The sequence below is a fragment of the Gymnoscopelus braueri genome (assembly GCF_963280865.1).
Source record: "Gymnoscopelus braueri genome assembly, chromosome: 5".
Classification (NCBI taxonomy): domain Eukaryota; kingdom Metazoa; phylum Chordata; class Actinopteri; order Myctophiformes; family Myctophidae; genus Gymnoscopelus; species Gymnoscopelus braueri.
In genome coordinates this window covers 9,159,114-9,179,648 of record NC_137606.1, presented here as the reverse complement: position 1 = coordinate 9,179,648, position 20,535 = coordinate 9,159,114, and the positions used below count along the sequence as shown (strand labels likewise).

The window sequence follows — 20,535 nt, the reverse complement described above, 5'->3', positions numbered from 1 at the left end:
TTACTTTGTTAACCCATTAAGATCTGGGGCCGATTCTACAAAATGTCTTCTAAATCCTAACAGTTTTCTGAAAAAAGTATGTTGCTATATCAGTGGTTCTCAGACTATTTCATGTTAAGGAACCCCAAAATAATATGTATTTGGCCGCCGAACCCCATCTCAAAATATTTTGTAATAGGGACCCCCAGAAGCACAGATTTTAGTCAAAAATGTTCCCTTAAAAAAAAAATATATATATATATTCAAATATTTGCACAAATGTTCGAGACTCTTCAAAAATAGCAGATCTACAAGTTCATAGCACGGCACTCTGTGCCGCGCTATGAGCTTGTAGATCTGCTATTTTTGAATAGCCAAAGTATAAAATAATGGTTAAAGTGGTTACACAGATGCGTTTTAATGCCTGGGTTAAGTTAACTGAATGCTTCCTTCCATAGGCTACCTATACTTCTCTGACGGACCAAGGCAGACCGAATACAACTATGCATTCAAGGCAGTGAATCGTGTTCTCCTCAACAACGGTTGGCTCAACTGTCATTGGCCAGGTTTCCCAAACGAAAATGAGCTCAGACGCAGCCTAGAAGCTGCGCAAGAGCCTCCACGCACATGCGCAGTAGCAACCCCGCCACGATCTATCTTCATTAGTGGCAGCTGTGTGTGCCCAACGTGGCATCTAAACTGGCTTCAGGAGACACCATCGTCGCAGGTTCTCATTACGTGTGTGCTAAAACTACATTCGCGAGACAGCATAGACGTAAAGACCTCCTGGACGAAGTCTACGTAAAGCCGACGTAAACTACGTAGTGCTGTCTGCCGCTACACTGCAGTTTAAACACCCTTTGCGAAAGTGAAATGGATCATAAAAATACCAGAGCCAACTGTCAGATGTCCTGAAGCAGTCCACTCCAAATACAACTTTTGAATAATATATTTATGAATGAAATTACAGTGGTGAGTTGACATCTGCAAGTTAAATAAAACACTAAAGTGTCCCCATTATGCAAGTAAATTAAATATACTTAAAATACCAAAAGGTATGCAAAATGTCCCATTTCCCAAATTTAATATGTATTAACATCTTTTGAAAATAGCAGATCTACAAGCTTGTGAAGCGTTGTGAGCTTGTAGATCTGCTAGTTTCAAAAGATTTTTTAACCATTCATAAAAATGTTGAGCGCAACAGCTGTCACTTTGTGAGAGGAACTGGGGACTTTCATCATAACGTTTAACTATAAAACTTCGAAATTTAGGAAACATGTTTAGCTCAGCATCATTTATATACCTTTAGTTAACTTGCCATATGCTTAATATTTTTATCAGACGATCGGATCATCCGTGAGAGTACAATTTGTAAACTTCGGGTTCATGCATAAAGGACGAAGCAGCGTAGCCCTGGTTCAGAGCGTTAGTGTGTTCCCTCTAACGCCCTGGAACACCCCTCGCTCTGCGCTTGTACAAGGAATTCCGCTGCCCTGCGAGTGCTCAAGAGTAGTAAAAATAAACAAAACCATTTCGCTACTCACCAAAGCAAAGGCTGTTTTGTGTTGTTGAAAGTCTATTCTCGGAGGTGGGAAGCCTCTCAGCACCCCAACTACTCTGTAAAATACACTTTTTGGGCAGCAAATAAAATATGTCAGCGAGACGGAAATTATTTTTATTTACTCCACAGTGCCCTCTACAGATCTGTAGGATTGAACTTACCATTAACCAAAATCTGTAGAGGGCACTGTGGAGTAAATAAAAATAATTTCCGTCTCGCTGACATATTTTATTTTCTGCCCAAAAAGTGTATTTTACAGAGTAGGTGGGGTGCTGAGAGGCTTCCCACCTCCGAGAATAGACTTTCAACAACACAAAACGAGAAAGGGCGTGCAAAAGACCTGGCTATCGAGCTCAGGCTTATTAGCATGACTGGTAACGTGTCGTGCTGGCGAGTGGGAGTTTCGGGTTCAATCCCAGCTCACTGCTTCTCTATATATGCATGGATCCGGTGTTTATAAATTCTAGCAAATTCCGATCATCTCATAAGAGGTGACAGAGCCAACTGTCAGATGTCCTGAAGCAGTCCACTCTAAATACAACGTTTGAATATATTTATGCATTAAATTACATCTACAAGCTTAAGAGGCGTTGTGAGCTTGCAATCTGCTATTTAAAAAAATATATTTATACATATTAAACTTGGGAAATGGGACATTCTGCGTCCTTTTTTAAATATATATATTTAGGGGCTTTTTTGCCTTTATTTGGACAGGACAATAGACTGACAGGAAAAGGGGAGAGAGACACAGTCGTCGGTACTAGAGTGGAACCCGCGACAGCTATCTTGATGGATTCCCAAATTGTGTGACATGCGCCTAGACCGCTAGGCTAGTGGACGACCCATACTAAACGCTGTGACTTTTGGTAAAAACATTTTTTTCATAGACATTTATATCTTGCAGACGTCAGCTGTCACTTTGTGAGGGGAACTGGGGTCTTACGTCCTTTAGTTAACTTGGCTTGCTTAATATTTTTATCAGATGATCAGATCAGAGATCATTCGTGAGAGTACAGTACAATTTGTAAACTTCGGGTTCATGCATAGAGGACGCTCACCCTACCCAAAAAAAAAAAGATCTGCAAGCTGTCGTTACGCACCGACCCGGCCGCAATATATATATATATATATATATATATATATATATATATATATATATATATATATATATATATATATATATATATATATATATATATATATATATATATATATATATATATATACACATACATACATACATATATATATATATATATATATATATATATATATATATATATATATATATATATATATATATACATACATATATATATATATATATATATATATATATATATAAATTAAATGTGTGTGTGTGTGTGTGTGTGTGTGTGTGTGTGTGTGTGTGTGTGTGTGTGTGTGTGTGTGTGTGTGTGTGTGTGTGTGTGTGGTCGGTCTTTTCATAGATCTATTTCGCTACGATGGGTGTTACTAGTGCCCTAGGGCGCTCGTAACAAACTGCTGCGTCTGACAGCACTCAGGGCTACGCCTCTCCCAGTAGTAGGAGGAGAGTAGGATACCTCTATGCTGTTGCCCGAATGTATTTTAGCAGACACGTGAAGCCAGTTTAGATGCCACGTAGGGCACAACCAGCTGCTACTAATGAGGGTAGAGGTAGATTTCGCCGAGTCCCAGCTGTGTAGGAGGCTCTTACGCAAGCTGCGGAGGCAACGCATAACCTGAAATCTACGTGCCTGCTAGGGTACTGCGCAGATTGTGTGGACACACGTAAGACCCGTCGTAGAACCTGCGCAGATGCTCAACGCAGCATCTCTACGAATCTCTTTGGGAAACGCGGCCATTAAGAACTGGAAGACGCTAGCATTCTTTCTATCAGATCTGTATGAAATGTCTGTGAAAGGAATGCATGCGTTTCAAGAATCAAAAATTCTCACAGCAAGAATTGAGATCTTGAAACTGAAAGCTTCAAGGTATTGCAGGCCCTACTATTGTTCACCCAAAAAAATAATGTTTTTCTTTCGATTAGTCACCCTATGGAGACTTTTGTTTTTGTCCCATTCCTAAGCCAATAATTTGATGACCAGCGGACCGGTAGGCAGTGGTTCCGGTAGGAGACTATTTTTGTCTCATACCGGAACCGCTGCCGGCCATCAAATTATTGGCTTAGGAATGAGACAAAAACTAAAAAATATCCATGAATTCAAGTCTCCATGGGGTGACTAATCGATGGGAAGGGGGCCCAGTGGGCCTACAGCCTGGATTGTACAGGGCCCAGAAATGTGTGGAGGGCTGCCCCAGGCCTTGAGTATTCATGGACACATCAATGTTAATGGTAAATTAATGACTATTATTTTCATGTGTGATATAAAATCAATCGGTGGTCATCAAAGGTTTGTACATTTAGTAGTTGGGTATCTCTGTATTGTTTGAATTGACATTGACCTCATGCCTTGTCAAACATGTAGATTACATAAGATACAATCCTGTCCATATAAATGATCCATATTACTAAGTTACAGTGAGGTAATTCAGACATACTTGTTACGAGAGCTTTTCTGTACAGTACGTATAAACATGTCAGCTAGACATACAGCATATCCACTCCATGTTACTGTAACCTTGCAGACAAGATGCCATTGCCTGGATAGACGGTATGTCTGAGGTAATGCATTCACACAAATATTAAGTAACGTAGTTGTTATGACAGATGACACATTTCGGTGAGTGTTTTCCTTGGCCAAATGGCAACATGATTGTGGATTTTTAGACGGGTGACGTAGTCGTCCCGTCTCTCTAAACAGCTTTGAGGCATTTGGCCTTAGCCCCGCCCCCCTATAAAACATTTGGGGAGTGCACGCCCACAATTCAGAGAGAACTGCATTTCAAGGCCAGACACAGTCTGGTCAGGTCGCTAATCTGCCATGAGCGCGAGGCTGCGCTGGCCTGCGCTGTTTCCCTATCTCTGCAGTCTGCAGCCAGCGAAATTAATACATTTTACATGCACTGCTAGGTTGGATTGGATATGCTACTTGTCTTAGTTGGATTAAACCCAAACAAGTGGCTCAATATTAGCCACATATTCTTGCTAGTCAAAACCTCTCCCTCCGCTGTATAGCTCCGACAGCGGAGGGAGAGGTTCCGTAGGGGCTATGTCGTGCGCAGTAAATAGCAGATCTACAAGCTCACAACGCGTCATGAATAGGACGTGTTGTGAGCTTGTAGATCTGCTATTTACGGCATGCAACACCAAGTATGTTGTGCTCCGTTCCCCCTCTCATTAATTTATGACTTAAAGTAGCACGGATTTACCACTGTGAAGCAGAGATGGGGACTCGAGTTGGGGACTCTGGACTTTTTTTGGACAAATAAATGAATGAAATGCACAAAAAACTTCCACTCCCCTGTCCCCTCCCGCAAAGAAACCTCCGCTTCAGTGGCGCTGCACGGAGCTGGCTCCCAACCGGCTTCAGTCAAGCTGCTTCGTGCTGCTCATTGACGTAAACATGGAGAGGCGAGCACAACAGCTGCTGTGTGTGTGGCCGCCGCGGCCTTTCATCATAAAGTTTAAATATAAAAACTTGGAAATTAAACAAATATGTTTAGCTCAGAATCAGCTATATAACCTCAGTTATCTTGGCATATGCTTACATTTTTTATAAGATGGTCGGATCATCTGTGACAGCACGTTTAGGAAACATTGAGTTTTAATTTTGCGCCGCTGTCTCGTTAAACCCAGCTGGGTGAATATTCAACACTTCACCACGGTAAAGGCTACGCTCATGTAATGTTCACTGCATTAAAAGCTGTGGTTCTCAAACTTTTTCAGGCCGTGACCCCCCAAAAGAATCATATTTGAACTGGGGATCCACATTTAGTTTGACTCGGTTCCACAGATAAATATTGTGAAAATAGCAGATCTACAAGCTCGCGAGGCATTGTGAGCTCCGTTGTGGTCCCGACCCACAGGTTGAGAACCACTGAATACAAGCAAGTTACATGTCTATGTTGTCGACCACGTAATGTAATATTACAGACCTCACAGGCTTATTTGGTTTCCAAAATGCGTAGTGTCATACTCCGTCGCGCCACATTGTTTATGTGCCCAAAAGATCAGATCTGTAAGCTGTCGACACGCCATGACACAGCGCGTTGATAGCTTGTATGTCTGTTATTTTGGGTAGGTATAGGCGACGGCACATACGCACGGTAGCAATGTATCTGGGTTTGAAGAGGCTATGATTGATGTAAACTTACTGTAAATTACAGTAGCCTACTAGATTATAGCTGGCAGTTGTCACACTAGTGTAGCTCTGTTCGGGATTATTGCACAAAGGTGGATGATGAAAAAGTTGCACTTTGCGAACGGGGACAATAGCCTACTTGGACATAACTGCGTCAGGAAAGTAAATGGAGCTACTTCAGAGATGTTTACACACCCCTGGAATCCATTAGAATGGTGGAAATGGAACGTAAACGATAACAGCCAACGTGAGTACATATCTTTCCTGAAACTGGCCGATGTAGGCCTATAGCCATATGCATTGCTACTGTATGTGACTGTGTACCACCGCCCGGCCGGGTCGGTCGGGGGAGGTCCGTGTTGTAGGAGCGTTGTCGTTACGTTCAAGAGACATCACAGCAGTGTGCACTAGATGTAGGCTATACCCAAACACGTTGACATGCCAATCTTCCTTAATAAAACATATGTAGACTAACTAGCAGGCTGGTCGGCTTTGTGTGAGCCTGTGCCTTCCGCAGTTGAGCTGTGCTAAAAGACGCAAAGGAGCCTAAATGAATGTATCCTACTACTATTTTGATAAACATTCATTCTGTGCATTTCTCACTTCGGGTTGGGTTTGTGGACCATCATAACTGTATTTCAGCCTTAAGGCTACATATAAATGAATAAATAAATTAAGAAATTAAGAAAAGAAAACGAAAAAAAAAAGTAGTAAAACTTCTCTCCCACACTCTTCTCCACTGCCCATGTCCCGCCTCCCCGCGTTGTGACTGTCATGTAAGCATGTAGGAGCTCGGCTAATCAGAGGCAGTAACGTAGGACGCGCAGCTTGTCAGTCACAACCCCCCCAGTTCGCCCTGGAATGTCACCAGTAAAGCTTACCCGCTTGCTTCACATGTTAACTAGGTGTCCGGAGTATTTGTGCAATATATTAGTCCATATTTTTCAATTAAGAAGTGTTTAAATCCCGTCTGTGACCGATTCTGTCGGAAGTTCCCAATGGGCAGTACTGACGAGGCGCATCCGGTGATAGCCGGATTTACACTCAATGTAAACAGGAATTAAACGAGGGGGGAAATGACGTTCGTCCACAGACGGGATTAAAACACTTCTTTGTTGAAAAATATGGACTAATACATTGCACAAATACTCCGGACACCTAGTTAACATTTGGGGCAAGCGGGTAAGCACCTTATATTTTGCATTTGTACATGTTTGGGGGAAAAAATATCAAATTTAAAAAACTGCCAATTACTCGATTAAAAAAAAAAGTTAGAATCTTGTGCCATCGAACGAAGCTTCGAATATTCGAGTTATTTGGGTCAGCCCTAATATACACACACACACACACACACACACACACACACACACACACACACACACACACCGTATATCTAGGTGTGCCCTGGGATCGTTTGGCTATGCCAGGTGTGCCTTGGCACCAAAAAGGTTGATGTCGTATATTATGAGGCATTAAACTGCGTGTGAGCAGGCTGTAGTTGTAGTAATATGGAGGAGAATAGAAGAGAAGAGACGTCAAGGTTTCCAGGTTCTAGAATCTTCAGTGTGAACCAGGGAGCCGGAGCTCCCCGACAGCCTCACGTCGTGTGAGACAGTACCAACTAACCATTTTACAGACACTCTCTTATACACTGTAGGTAGGTGACATTACAATAACAGGTGGGTGGGTGGCAGAGAATCCCCCCACCAGCTGTTGACCAACTTCTTTGAACATTAGTTGACATGAATTGCAAGTGCCTGGAGGAAGGGAGTGAAGTCTCCCAGTTTAACACAATAGATCCACATTTGAATAGCCTACAGCCTGTTCATGTGGGTGGGGGTCAGTGATAGCCTCCCCCCACCTGTTGACCAAACAAATGGTAGACTTACTGTCTCCAGGTTAAACAAAGGAAATGTACAGCTATGCAGTGTCCCTAATTACCTATGCAAACACTATTTCTTCTTTAACTATAGTATCCTGTAGTATTATTTCTATATGTTTTAACTTGCACACTGTTCAGATACCACATTGAGAAACACAAGAATCAATATATCAACCAATAACTGTTATTGGTTGATATATGGATTATTGTACCACACCTCCTCAAGTCCATCTGTGCTTATTACCAAGATGTTTTACTGTACCAATTCTTAATAGTTAAATATTGCAATAGAATGAATCCCAATCAATTGTAATGTAAACATTACAAATGTAATAACAAATTCTAAACAACTTCTTATCAGGTAACAACTACATATTCTTGTAACTCATGTCTTGCATTACCAATGCTGGCCAAATCAATCAACTACATGGCAGAAAACAAAAGCATCACACATCCCACTACCCACTACATGCCCGACCTTGCAAAAAAAGAAAAAATCCCACAGACGTACAGGGACTGACCTGCTTCACACTGTCACCCGTCTACACATGACATCTTATGTCATACTTCCTTGTTTCTATTCCATAACCTATTCTTTTGAATATCGTGCCTATAGCTTAATTTCAGTGTGTTTTGCAAAAGTAGCACAAAAGTTGTAGAATACATTACTTGCTGCATGTGTGTGCGTCTGCGTGTGCGTGTGCGTGTACGTGTGCGTGCCATACCATCACAGAACTATAGGTGCAATCTACTTGTGTTGGTTGAGGCTTCCAACAAAATGCCCAAAAAAAGCAGCTAAACAGCTTGCAAAATGCTGTGCAATCTTTTCTACTATCGGTAGCCGCCAAATATGGCGAAGACGTTGTTACTTGTACCCCTGAAGGGTGTGTGGGTATTTGTACCCCTTAAGGGTGTGGGGGTATTTGTCCATGATTTGCTGACTGTACATTTTACAGCACCTTGTAATATTTGTGTCCTTGTGTATGTGTGTGTGTCAGTCAGTCAGTGAACAGCCGATCAACGTAACCTAACATGCATGCTCAGTGCTCACACTTTGGGGAATGATGTGCTAAAATCCAACTTCACACCCACATGTCTCAGAAATCCAGAAGAAGGTCTATGGCTGTTTCCCTCTGCTGCCATGTGTATAATTAAAAGTGTATAGTACATACTTGTTTGTGAGTGCTGATGATTTCATTTGCCGATTGTGTAAGGATGAAAAAAATATGGACATAAAACATTGCACTTTCTCCACTTTCCTTTTGGCTGCCCACTCTAACTACGTTATTATTTGTATGTACATTTGCACATGGGTGCGGCTGTATACATTCCCAACCTAATTTGTGTTCCCAGTCTGGCCCTGTACAAACATAATTGATACAATGCATTAACGATCAGCATCCTAACCGAATGCCCTACCTAAAGGAGTAAAGGAGTGAACCTACTCACTTTCAAAACTGCCCTGAAGAAACACCTTCAGGAGGGTGCGACCTATAAACATTGAGTAGCCTACTAAGAAAAGGGCTATTGATTGTAGATTTTCATCCTACACTCGAATTTTCAATTTGTTCAACTTTGTGTCCAATATAGCTCGAGGAACCGTTCATGCTATTCATCAAAAATGTGGAATGCCCTACCAAAAGGAGTAAAGGAGTGTAAAACCCTACTCACTTTCAAAACTGCCCTAAAGATACACCTTCAGGAGGCTGCAATTCGAAAAATGGCCCCTGTCCAAGTCTTAACCTACCCCCCCCCCCCTTCATTTTCCTCTTTTGTATATATATATATTTTTTTCTCTCTTCAAACCAGTAACCTGAAAGCTGATTGTATGACATTCTGTATAGTAGTGTGTATATCTGTCTGCCTCTTATATATCATCATGATTTGTGTGCATGGGGTTCTCATCTTAAACAAGCTTAGTGCTTAATGAGAGTTCCAGTTTAGTAGACCTTGTATTGTGAATTTGTACTTCCATGTACTGTTATGTACTGTCATGTACTTTTCTCATGTCTTACTAAATAAACTACATCAATCAATCAATCAATCAATCAATCAATCAATCATTCAAATCAATCAGTCAGAAATTTAAATATTGTCACTTTTGGTTTAAACAGTCATTTTGAAAATATAAAATATTGTCCATATAATTTACATTGATTCATGGTAATTCATGGATTATTGGTATTGTGCAAATTACACAACATTTAGCGAGAATATCAATTTATAAATTAAAACATAAAACTTTGGACTGCTCATCATTTTGGGTTCACATTGCATTATACTGTAGTAGTTCACGTTGCTTACAAAAAGATGAATGTTGAAGTTACAAGCCATACGTTCTATGCCCGTTGTTTCCCTCTCTAAATATTGACTTCATCCATCTGTTCTCCCCTGCAGTGCAAAGTCCAGCCTGGAAGCTGTGATGTACCGTGAGGTAAGACCAGTGATTGAGACGCTGTGTAACAGCACCCTCTGGTGTTTGAGTATAGTCTATTGCACTTCAGCATTGCATTTGTTTCTTCAGTTGATCCATGTTTCATGATTTTTTTAAATTATAATTTTCTTCATATTTTACTCATCCCGGTTCTTTTTCTTTATTTAACTCAGTGAAAGAGATGTAAAACTTAAACATTTACCAATACACAGGATCTGTGAACACTGATTTACTATTAGAAAGATGATGAGATCAGATTATGTCATTGCAGTTAACACGTGGGCATCTCCCATCTCCAGTGTTAAAGTGAATTACGTCCACAAGCCTGCCAGAAGCCTTTAATAGTGCAATCGTCTCATACCTATTCTGACATTACACCATAATGTCACCTTGTAATTCATTCTCAGTAACAGACTAATGGGACAGTTTTTAAAGGGATAGTTCACTCCCAAAATGACTTTTTTCCTGTCAATTAGTCACCCCATGGAGACTTGAATTCATGGATATTTTTCGTCGCATTCCTAAGCCAATAATTTGATGACCGGCAGCGGTTCCGGTAGGAGACACAAAGAGTCTCCTTTGTGTCTCCTACCGGAACCGCTGCCTACCGGTCCGCTGGTCATCAAACTATTGGCTTAGGAATGCGATGAAAACTAAAAATATCCATGAATTCAAGTCTCCATGGGGTGAGTAATTGATAAGAACATTGTTTTGGGGGCGTTGAACTATCCCTTTAAGGCTTTGATGCACAAACCCTAAAACTGTACAAATCTATATACATTTAGCTGGCTTCCAAGATTCAGTTCAGGTGTGCAGCTTTTAGTCAGGGTTTTCCCAACTCCATGCCCTGGCTTCAGTGTTCCGTTGTGTTTCAGACACAAAAAGGCAGCAGGAGATTCAAGAGGATTGAGAACAGAAATGGAGTCTTTGCACTGTTGGTGAGTTGTTGTCATGTAGGATTCCAAACAAACTGAGGCACACAGTAGAGGTTCAAGTATTGAAAATGGGAAATAAATAAAAAAAAAACTAAAATTTTGTACTAAAGTACAGTACTTGAGTACATGTACTTAGTTACTTTCCACCACTGAAAAAAAAACAAGCATAAATAAAAATAAACTTATTTTATTTCAATAGCAATAACATGTATAGTATTGTTACTGTATTGAGCCATATAATGCATCATGGAGTCCCTTCATGACGCATTATGGGAATTATCAGATTATTGATAGAATTATTCTTTGGTTACTGACTGTAAAGGTACTGTATATTCCATTCCCCTTCAATGATACCTGTTCATTTATAGAAATAAACAGCAGTTATGTTAACAATGTCTTTCCTAACATAAAACAGAGCATGGGGACGGTGACCCTTTTGATGGGCGAAACGGAGTAGGCCTACTGGCCCATGCCACCGCTCCTGGATGGGGAGAAGGAGGGGACACACACTTCGATAATGATGAAAATTGGAGTTTAACCCAGACAGGTAATCTCTTATACCATTAAAAAAAAAAAGGGGGGGGGGGGGTTAGAATATTAGCCTGGGAAACCCTCCCTCCGGAAATCTCATTTCCATTTGATTTCAGGAGTGAAATCAAATGGAAATGAGATTTCCGGAGGGAGGGTTTACCAGGCTATTAGAATATAGGGTAAGAAGAAGAAAAAAGAAACCCTTGAATTTTGATTGATTGATTCAGTACCTCGAGAAGTACGGAGGTACAGTTATACCAGTGGTTCTCAACGATATAATCATATTTGAACTGGGGACCCCCCAAAATAATCATATTTGAACTGGGGACCCCATTTGAACTGGGGAACCCCCAAAATAATCATATTTGAACTTAGGACCCCCTCACCCAGGCACTTGGAATTGTAGGAGTTGAGGCATTACATTTAGTTTGACTCGCTTCCACAGTTAAATATTGTGAAAATAGCCGATCTACAAGCTCACAACGCCTCACAATGCGAGGCGTTGTGAGCTTGTAGATCGGCTATTTTCACAATTGTTGCCTCTTTCTTATATTATTTGACAATTTGGACAATGTTCTGACCAGTTCTTATTGCATAGTTTGTTGATTACGTTTGATGCAGTAATGGTCATCTGGGGACCCCCCAAAAATCATGTGGGGACCCCCCTGGGGGTCCCGACCCACATGTTGAGAACCAGTTATACAATAATGCTAAAATGATCATTAAAGCTGCTCAACCCATTATTATCTGAGATTATATTATGCATTGTTATTATGGTTATCAGGTATAAATCTGCTGTTAGTGGCGGCTCATGAATTTGGCCATGCTCTGGGCCTGGATCACTCCAGGGACAGATCAGCTCTGATGTATCCCACCTACAAATACGCCAAAACCTACGGATACAAGCTGCCAGACGACGACAAGCGTGGGGTGCAAGCTCTGTATGGTAATCAAAGCCTTTTTAGATCCTGTATGATGATTCACTCAGAGAGACAATTCTATATCCATTGTTATTAAGTCTCTGGATTTTGAATGCGTCATGTACTGGACAATGTTTTTTTACTTAAGTAAAAGTATCAATACCATCATGTAGAAGTAAGTAAACGTCCAGAATTAAAAATTGACTTGAGTAAAAGTACAGGAGTATTTAAAATGAACTTAAAGTACCAAAAGTAAAAGTATTCATTATGCAGAATGTCCCATTTCAAGTTTTCAAAATGTTTACAAATCTTTTGAGCAGATCTACTAGCTCACAATGTGTCGCTTCGCAACTCATTGTGAGCTTGTAGATCTGCTATTTTCAAATAGCCAAAATATATATAGCGCATTAGTGGTTAATGTATGTTTTGTAATAATAACAAAATCTACAAAGTAACTAGTAACTAAAGTTTTCAAATAATTGTAGTGGAGTAAAAGTACAATATGAGATGTAGTGGAGTAGAAGAAAAAGTACTGAAAATATCACAAAATTGTACTTAAGTAGAGTACTTGAGTACATTTACTTAGTTACTTTACACCACTGGAGGTAGCTGGCACATACAGCACAAGGACGCACACATCAGGCAATGTGAGGAAATAAGTGTCAGTAATGATATGCACAGTTAACGCATTCAATCCGGCAACGCATCTGTGTCATTTTCTTTTTAGAAAAAAAAACTTATGTTGCTTTAATATAAGTGGTTCTCAAACTTTTTCATGTCAAGGACCCCCCAAAGAATATGTATTTGGCCGCAGACCACCATCAAAATATGTTGTTCCAGGGATCCCCCAGAAGCAAAGATTTTAGCTTTAAAAATTACTATTAGTATATTCAATTTAAAGATTTTTCAAAAATAGCAGATATACAAGCTCATAGCGGGGCACTCGGTGCCGCGCTATGAGCTTGTAGATCTGCTATTTTTGAATAGCCAAAGTATAAAATAATGGTTAAAGTGGTTGACAGATGCTTTCTCGGTCTTAATGGGTTAATGCTGACTTATTACAAGTAGACCAAGTCAAGTCAGATGTTGTCTGTTCTGTGCAACACATTTAAAAACCGCTCCATACAGCATAATCGGTAATGACTGACATTGTGGCTTGCTTGCCTGACTGAGTATTTGCATTAAAGGCGTCCGTAGACCGCAATTTCCACGACCAACTCCGTCTCCAACTCCACCTGACCTTGGGCCCAACCCTGGAGATCAGAAGTGCAGCAAGGACCTGGCGTTTGATGCTGCTACCTCTCTCAGAGGAGACCTGTTGTTCTTCAAAAATGGGTACTGTGTGTTTGAATATGAATATGTGCTATTAAATAGCATGTTTATTAAATAACATTTAATTGGTTAAATGCAAAGCAGGGTTGATTTTGACGTCAAATTTAGTTTTAGTCATAGTCTTTTGAATAAAATTCCATTTAGTTTTAGTCATATTTTAGTCCCCTGAAATGTTTTAGTTTTTGTCTAGTTTTAGTTAACTAAATAGCATAAGATTTTAGTCGACTAAATCTACAGTTGATTTAGTCGACTAAAATGTATTTTGGTGGTGCCTTGATGGCATCGTAATGGCTGAATTTACACTTGGTTGCATGATGAAAGTAGCCTTGTAGGCTTGTAGATCTGCTATTTTCAGAGCACAGCCAAACATAAAATGACTTGTCTTTTAGTTCTACCGGATCTCTTCTCCACTAGTCCCTCCCCAACATTTAAGTCTAGTTTTTATTTGCTGACAAAATTGTCAGTATATGTAGTCATAGTTTTAGTCATCATAGCTTAGTTTTTATGTAGTTTTCGTCAGTGAAAAAAGGAAGTCGACGAACATTTTTTGTCATAGTTTTAGTCGTCGAAATCAACACTGATGCAAAGTCACCTACTGTATAAGTAACTCCACAGACTAATGCTTGCAGGCTTATCAAAGGCCGTGGCCGTCCCAACCATAGATATAGAAACGCCTCATTGGCCTCTGCAGTTCATTGGAGCGACCTGTATCGCAATACCTTTGTATTGCTTCCGCCCTCCCTCAGGAAGTTCTGCGACGAACGCGGAAACTTCCAGAGGGAGGGCGGAAGCTGGTGCACGCCCGAGATATAGACGCCTCAGAGCCGGAGGAGGCGTCTACCTTTATATGTCTATGGTCCCAACCACAGACTGTTTCACAAGCTGCAACTTTATCGACAAATTGCTTCATGGCCTCATAGTCACTGGCAATCAGTGGTGGAAAAAGTACTCACATGTTTAACTTAAGTAAAAGTATCAATTCTGCAATGTAGAAGTACTCTGTTACAGTAAAAGTCCGGAATAAAAAATGTACTTGAGTAAAGGTACAAAGGTATTGGTATCCAAATGTACTTAAAGTACCAAAAGTAAGTATTGATACTTAAAAAAATGTTACTACTTAGTTAGTACTTTATAGTTACTACTTTTTCCACCACTGCAGTGCTAGCTTGGGCTGCATGCCCAGAGCAGCGGAGCCCACACCAGAACACAACTTCCTTATTTTCGAGGGAATCAATCATACTGTACCTCGAATATACCCATTTAATTCACTGTGGAAATCAGCCCGCCACTGCTGCCATGAATTCAGCGTAAGAGTATACCAGTCCAGCAGATAAAATGCATCAAATCAATCACTATTGTTGTCATGCTGAGTGATGTTTTCTTGAATGTATGCTTTTTTGACCGATTAAGACTTCATTTAAACCCCCTTACTTTTCCTCAATAGATACTTTTGGAAGAAGAGTACTTTGTTCCAAGGAATCCAATTCACCAAAGTGAGCACACAGTGGCCTCAGATCAACAATGTCGACGCTGCCTACGAAGTCCCAAGCGAGGATGTCTTTTATCTTTTTGAAGGTACTATCGCAAACACGAGTGCCGATCTCCACTCTACACAAACTCAATTCACTACAGATCAGTTCGCCTAGGGTTGAATTACAGACCAAAGATACCTGTTTGGACATGAAAACCTTGGTAGCCTAATTAATGGCTAGCTTCGGACAAGGATTAAGGAATGCGTGAGTTAGTCCTCAGCACATAGATGGTGTGGCAGCATGCCGTCTCTTGTCGTCCGTTCAGTTAGGTGTATGTGTAAAATAAGTGCTCAAAGAAACAGTGCTCAGACCTAGGCCTGTCACAATTATTACATAATCGTCCAATCGCAATTATTTGAGATAATCGCAATACATTTTGCATAATCGTTTCCATGTTGAAAAACTTTCACCCATTTTCAAATATTACAAAAATAGCAGAAATAGCCGATCTACAAGCTTACAACGCGTTCGTGACGCGTTGTAAGCTTGTAGATCTGCTATTTCTGCTATTTTTTACCAAATTATAGTTATATGTCATATCTGCCCTGTGCGATTTTTAATTACGAAGCCAAAAAGGCAAACAGAAAAAGAAAAAAAATTATTCATACATTCCTATGTTCAACAATGCGAAACACACAATGAAATCGTTATTCACAATCATTTGAGTGACAATTAATCGTCAACTTAAATTTGAAATCGTGACAGCCCTACTCAGACCGAAACAAAACAATTGAAGAAGTTACTGTACTGTACTTCATTGACCGGTGTTATGTCCTCCCGGTGAAACTCCTTACCGTCAGGTTAAAAGAAATGGACTGGCGTCACGCGTATCAGAGGAGACACATGCTCGCCTGCACACTTCCTAAGACCAAAAGCAGTTAGTAGTGACAACGGTCTACACTACAAGGGGAAAGATAGAGGGGAAAGGAGAAAATATATATAGTAATGATATTAAAGGTACAGTCACTGCCCTTGCTTTTTCTACAGGTCGCAATTACTGGGGCATTAGGGCATATGCAAACACAAAACTGCCTGGATTTCCAAGGCCTCTCACCAGCCTTGGCCTCCCATCAAGTGTGAAGAAAGTGGATGCAGCCGTTTTTGTAAAAAACACTGGGAAAACCCTATTTTTTGTGAATAGTCAGTATTGGAGGTGAGAGTTAATGTGCACACTTTTCATCATTATTGTCATCACATTTATCTTTTATTCTTCACTTCACGAAGACACACTAAAAGAAATTGCTCACCTCAGCATGTGCAGTCCCATTTTAAATGTCATTTTATGTTGATAATTGATGTGCACTATATATGTTCCAGTTATGATGAGCGCACAAACGTAATGGACGATGGATACCCAAGATACATCTCTTACGACTTCCCTGGCTGCAGTACTAAAGTGGATGCTGCTTTTCAGAATCGTGGTAAGAAATCCAAAAACAATTCACACTAATCAATACAAAATGTACAAGGCCTGGTGGCAATTATAAGGGCACCTTTTAGGCAAGGGTGATGGAAACCCAAGGGAGCAGCTTAGTAAAATGTTATGTAACACAGAAACATACTGCTGGGAGTTCTTCAAAAGTTAAGGATTTAGTTAAGGATGAAAAGACATTACCCACCTCATAGTAATATTTTTTTGTTGTTAATTTATTCCTTAATGAACTGACTGCTTCCTTCCATAGATTACCTGTACTTATGTGACGGCCCAAAGCAGACTGAATACACCCTTGCAAACAAACAGAATCGTCGTCTTCTGAACTACTATTGGCTCGAATGTTTTTAAGAAGTGGAAGACATGGCATGGCATTCTTTCTATCAAATCTGTCCAAAATGTTCATTAACCATACAGCCTTCTTGGCTAATAATGGGCAGAAGACACCTGGAAAGACTTGAACATATCAGAAAATATACAAAATATCAGTTTAATATTGTAGCTTCGCAGTTGGTTAGTGGGGGAAGTGGGATTTCCCAGTATAGAAGTGTATGTTATTGTCTCTTGTAATAGGAGTTAGTAATTGGAATTGTGCTAATGGCGATTTGTGTTTGTGTTTCTTTATGACATTTATTTATCCAACCATGTGATATTTGTGTGTTGGTTATTACACCATGATGGTTAAGGGTGGGAATCACCCCTCTCCATGTGAGGCACTGCTGTTTGAGTTGGTTTTGTGTGGGTGTGTTTGTGAGCTGTAATGCCAATAAAAGAGTTGTTCCTAAAAGTCATGTCTGGCTGTCACGATTACCAATTTAAGTTGACGATAAATCGTCACTCAAATCATTGTGATTAACGATTTAATTGTGTTTTTGACATTGAACATGGGAACAAAATATGAATAAAAACAACATTTTTGTTTGCCTTTTAGGCTTCATGATCAAAAATTGCACAGGGTAGATGACAAATAAAGAAATTACTGACATATTTAATACTTTTCATAAAAGCGGAAATAGCTGATCCACAACGCGGCACAAAGTGACACGTTGTAAACTTGTAGATCAACTATTTAGATCAACTATTTATAAAAAAATTCACTACTTTTTCCACCACTGCTTATTGCGTCTTTGCTGTGTTCTCCCTTAAAAAACAACAACTTTGGAAACGTGAAGCTCAAAGAAGATTGACGACAGTTGCATTGGGCAATAGTTCTTATAGACTGAATCATTACACCCATTTTTGAAACAAGAGTGTTCCTGTTCCTTCTGTTGTGAATAGTGTGCAGTAAATCCCTGATGCACCCTGGGGTCCAACAATTCTGTTATCTCTTGTGCAAGCATGTATTGAGTTTTGATCATGTACATATCAGGACTTCAGGTCAGAAAGTGGATTGCGTCATGGGGCTTTGTGAGATGAGGCCAGATACAGAACCATGTGTCTTGTATCCTCATGATGAAATAGTTTAGTAAAAGCTTGTTTATGATGGTGGAGTTTTGCTGTGTGTTGTAATCTTTTACTCTGAATGTATGAATGTCTGAATATTTCAAGAAATATTAAATGATAAAGATCATTATTGGTGCAGTGTTTTATCCACAAAATGTGTATAAATAAACTCAAGTGCAGTAAAAGAAAAAAAATCCTTAAATATCATTGATCCCTTTGGTGATACAGTTGGTACGGTACTATGATTATAGATTGCATGTGATTTGATGTTTCTTGCTGGTGCAAGACAAGGTGAGTAATCACAAAGAAAAACGTCAACACACAGCTTAATGGTCCCAAAAATATGTACTGTGCAAACTGCACAGCACAACATTTCAACCAAACAATTTGGTCTTTTTCAGATGAACTCTTTGCAGTGCCCTCTATCCAGGGCTATAGTTCAGAAGTGGGTTGTGCAGCTGGGGCTGTCACTGTCACATCACGTGACCAGAGCAGTAATCTCTCTCTGTCAACACCAGTGCCCTAAACATGTAGTGTTGTTATAGGATTTGGTTGTTTAGGAATAAACACAGAAGCACTCGGGAGGAAGTGGACTAAGAAAGTTTGCATTGAAACAGAGTTACTGTTTCAATACAAAAAAGGAGGTGGTGCCCACATGAGGCAAAAACAAAGGAAAAGAAAATATTTTTTTACAGAATGGGATCCTAGATTGACAAAAGAATTGACTAAATGTTTTAAACATGCACAGGATCAAACATATAGCAAAACAAACACAGAAAGTTGTGTGTACTTTATTCTTGATACTGTCAAAATATGCACGTACACATTTCAGTGCAGTGCAGAGAAATGGGACATTATGCACAAGAATACTTTTACTTTTGTACTTAAAGTATATTTTGATACTAATGCTTTTGTACTTTTACCCAAGTAAATTTTGAATTCCGGACTTTCACTTGTAACAGAGTATTTCTACATATATTCTACACAATTGACACTTTTTCCACCACTGCTTATCGCAGCCCCTCACAGGGGCCTCTTTTCACTTCACTTCTCCCTTCAGGACGAAAGGCCTGTCCCAGCACTTCTAGGAATGTACCAGAGGATGCTGCCATCCCTGTCATGTCATTCAGACATGAACACCACCCACCTCAGGGCTCAGGGGGCGGGCTGTGTGAGAACGATGGACACAACCAAGGGGAGATATAAATAGAGAGAGAGATAGAGAGATAGATCTTTGGTACAGAATGGATTCCTGCATGGTGGTGTTGGTGTTGCTGGCCTGTTTAACTCTGTGCTCAACGGCTCCAACGGTTGCACCTGAAGCCGACGCTGTGCTGGAGGATGAAGATACACTCGCTGAGGTAATGAAGAACATGTGGTGTAGTAGAATATGTTGTGTACTTACGTTTTTCTAGGAATCCTGGGGAGAGTCATTATGATAACATAAACACAGTGGCCATTTTGCTCTCGCGTCATATTTGCGAGTGCCGCGCTACTATGAGCTTGAAGATCTGCTATTTTTAAAAAATCTTGATTTTTTTTTTTTATGTGGCCGATTCTACTTTTTTTTTTAAATGTTGCTATATATCAGTGGTTCTCAAACGTTTTCATGTCAAGGACCCCCAAATTGATATGTATTTGGCTGCGGACCCCCATCTCAAAATATTTTGTTCCAGGGACCCCCCAGAAGCAAAGATTTGAGTTAAAAAATGTTCCCTTTAAAATATATATATATTCAAAGATTTGCACAGATTTTTATTTCTTCTAAAAAATAGCAGATCTACAAGCTCACAGCGTGGCACGAAGTGACACACTGTGAGCTTGTATACTTCTATTTTTGAATAGCCAAAGTATAGAATAATGTCACGGTGGTTGAAATCTAAAGTGACACAGACACTTTCCTGGTTTTAATGTGTTAAGGATTGACTTTTAGGCCTTCAGAGAATTACAAAACAAGATTAAACAAGGAAGGTGATGTTGACTTGGTGAAAACTAAGTTGTAACATTTCAAAAAGTACATTTTAAAGTAGAATTGGTCATTAAATGTTAAATAGTATCATGTAGGCAAAATGTCAACTACATTTTACATAATCCTCTTCTCTCTCTTTTTTTATCAGAACTACCTGTCTCATTTCTACACTGATGTTGGTATTTCTACCGTGCGCAACATTGCCAGGACGAGGAGCTCATTCAATGACAGTCTAAAGGCCATGCAGAACTTCTATGGCCTAGAGGTAACATATTGGTTTGTACTTCTGCAGCCGATGTTCATGTCTGCAAATCATTGATGGGCTCTATATCAGTGTT

The 20,535-nt window shown here is 39.9% G+C and overlaps 1 protein-coding gene across 1 annotated transcript in view; it reads left to right on the top strand.

Moving 5' to 3' along the window:
- Nucleotides 1-20,535, top strand: part of LOC308085253 (uncharacterized protein) — a 71,906-nt gene that overhangs the window by 34,742 nt on the left and 16,629 nt on the right. The window contains exons 6-13 of the mRNA XM_080428331.1: nt 12,354-12,515; nt 13,677-13,824; nt 15,266-15,396; nt 16,341-16,506; nt 16,671-16,774; nt 17,036-17,120; nt 19,424-19,589; nt 20,346-20,462. Coding sequence (XP_080284457.1) covers nt 12,354-12,515; nt 13,677-13,824; nt 15,266-15,396; nt 16,341-16,506; nt 16,671-16,774; nt 17,036-17,120; nt 19,424-19,589; nt 20,346-20,462 — 1,079 coding nt within the window. The remainder of the gene's footprint in view (nt 1-12,353; nt 12,516-13,676; nt 13,825-15,265; nt 15,397-16,340; nt 16,507-16,670; nt 16,775-17,035; nt 17,121-19,423; nt 19,590-20,345; nt 20,463-20,535) is intronic.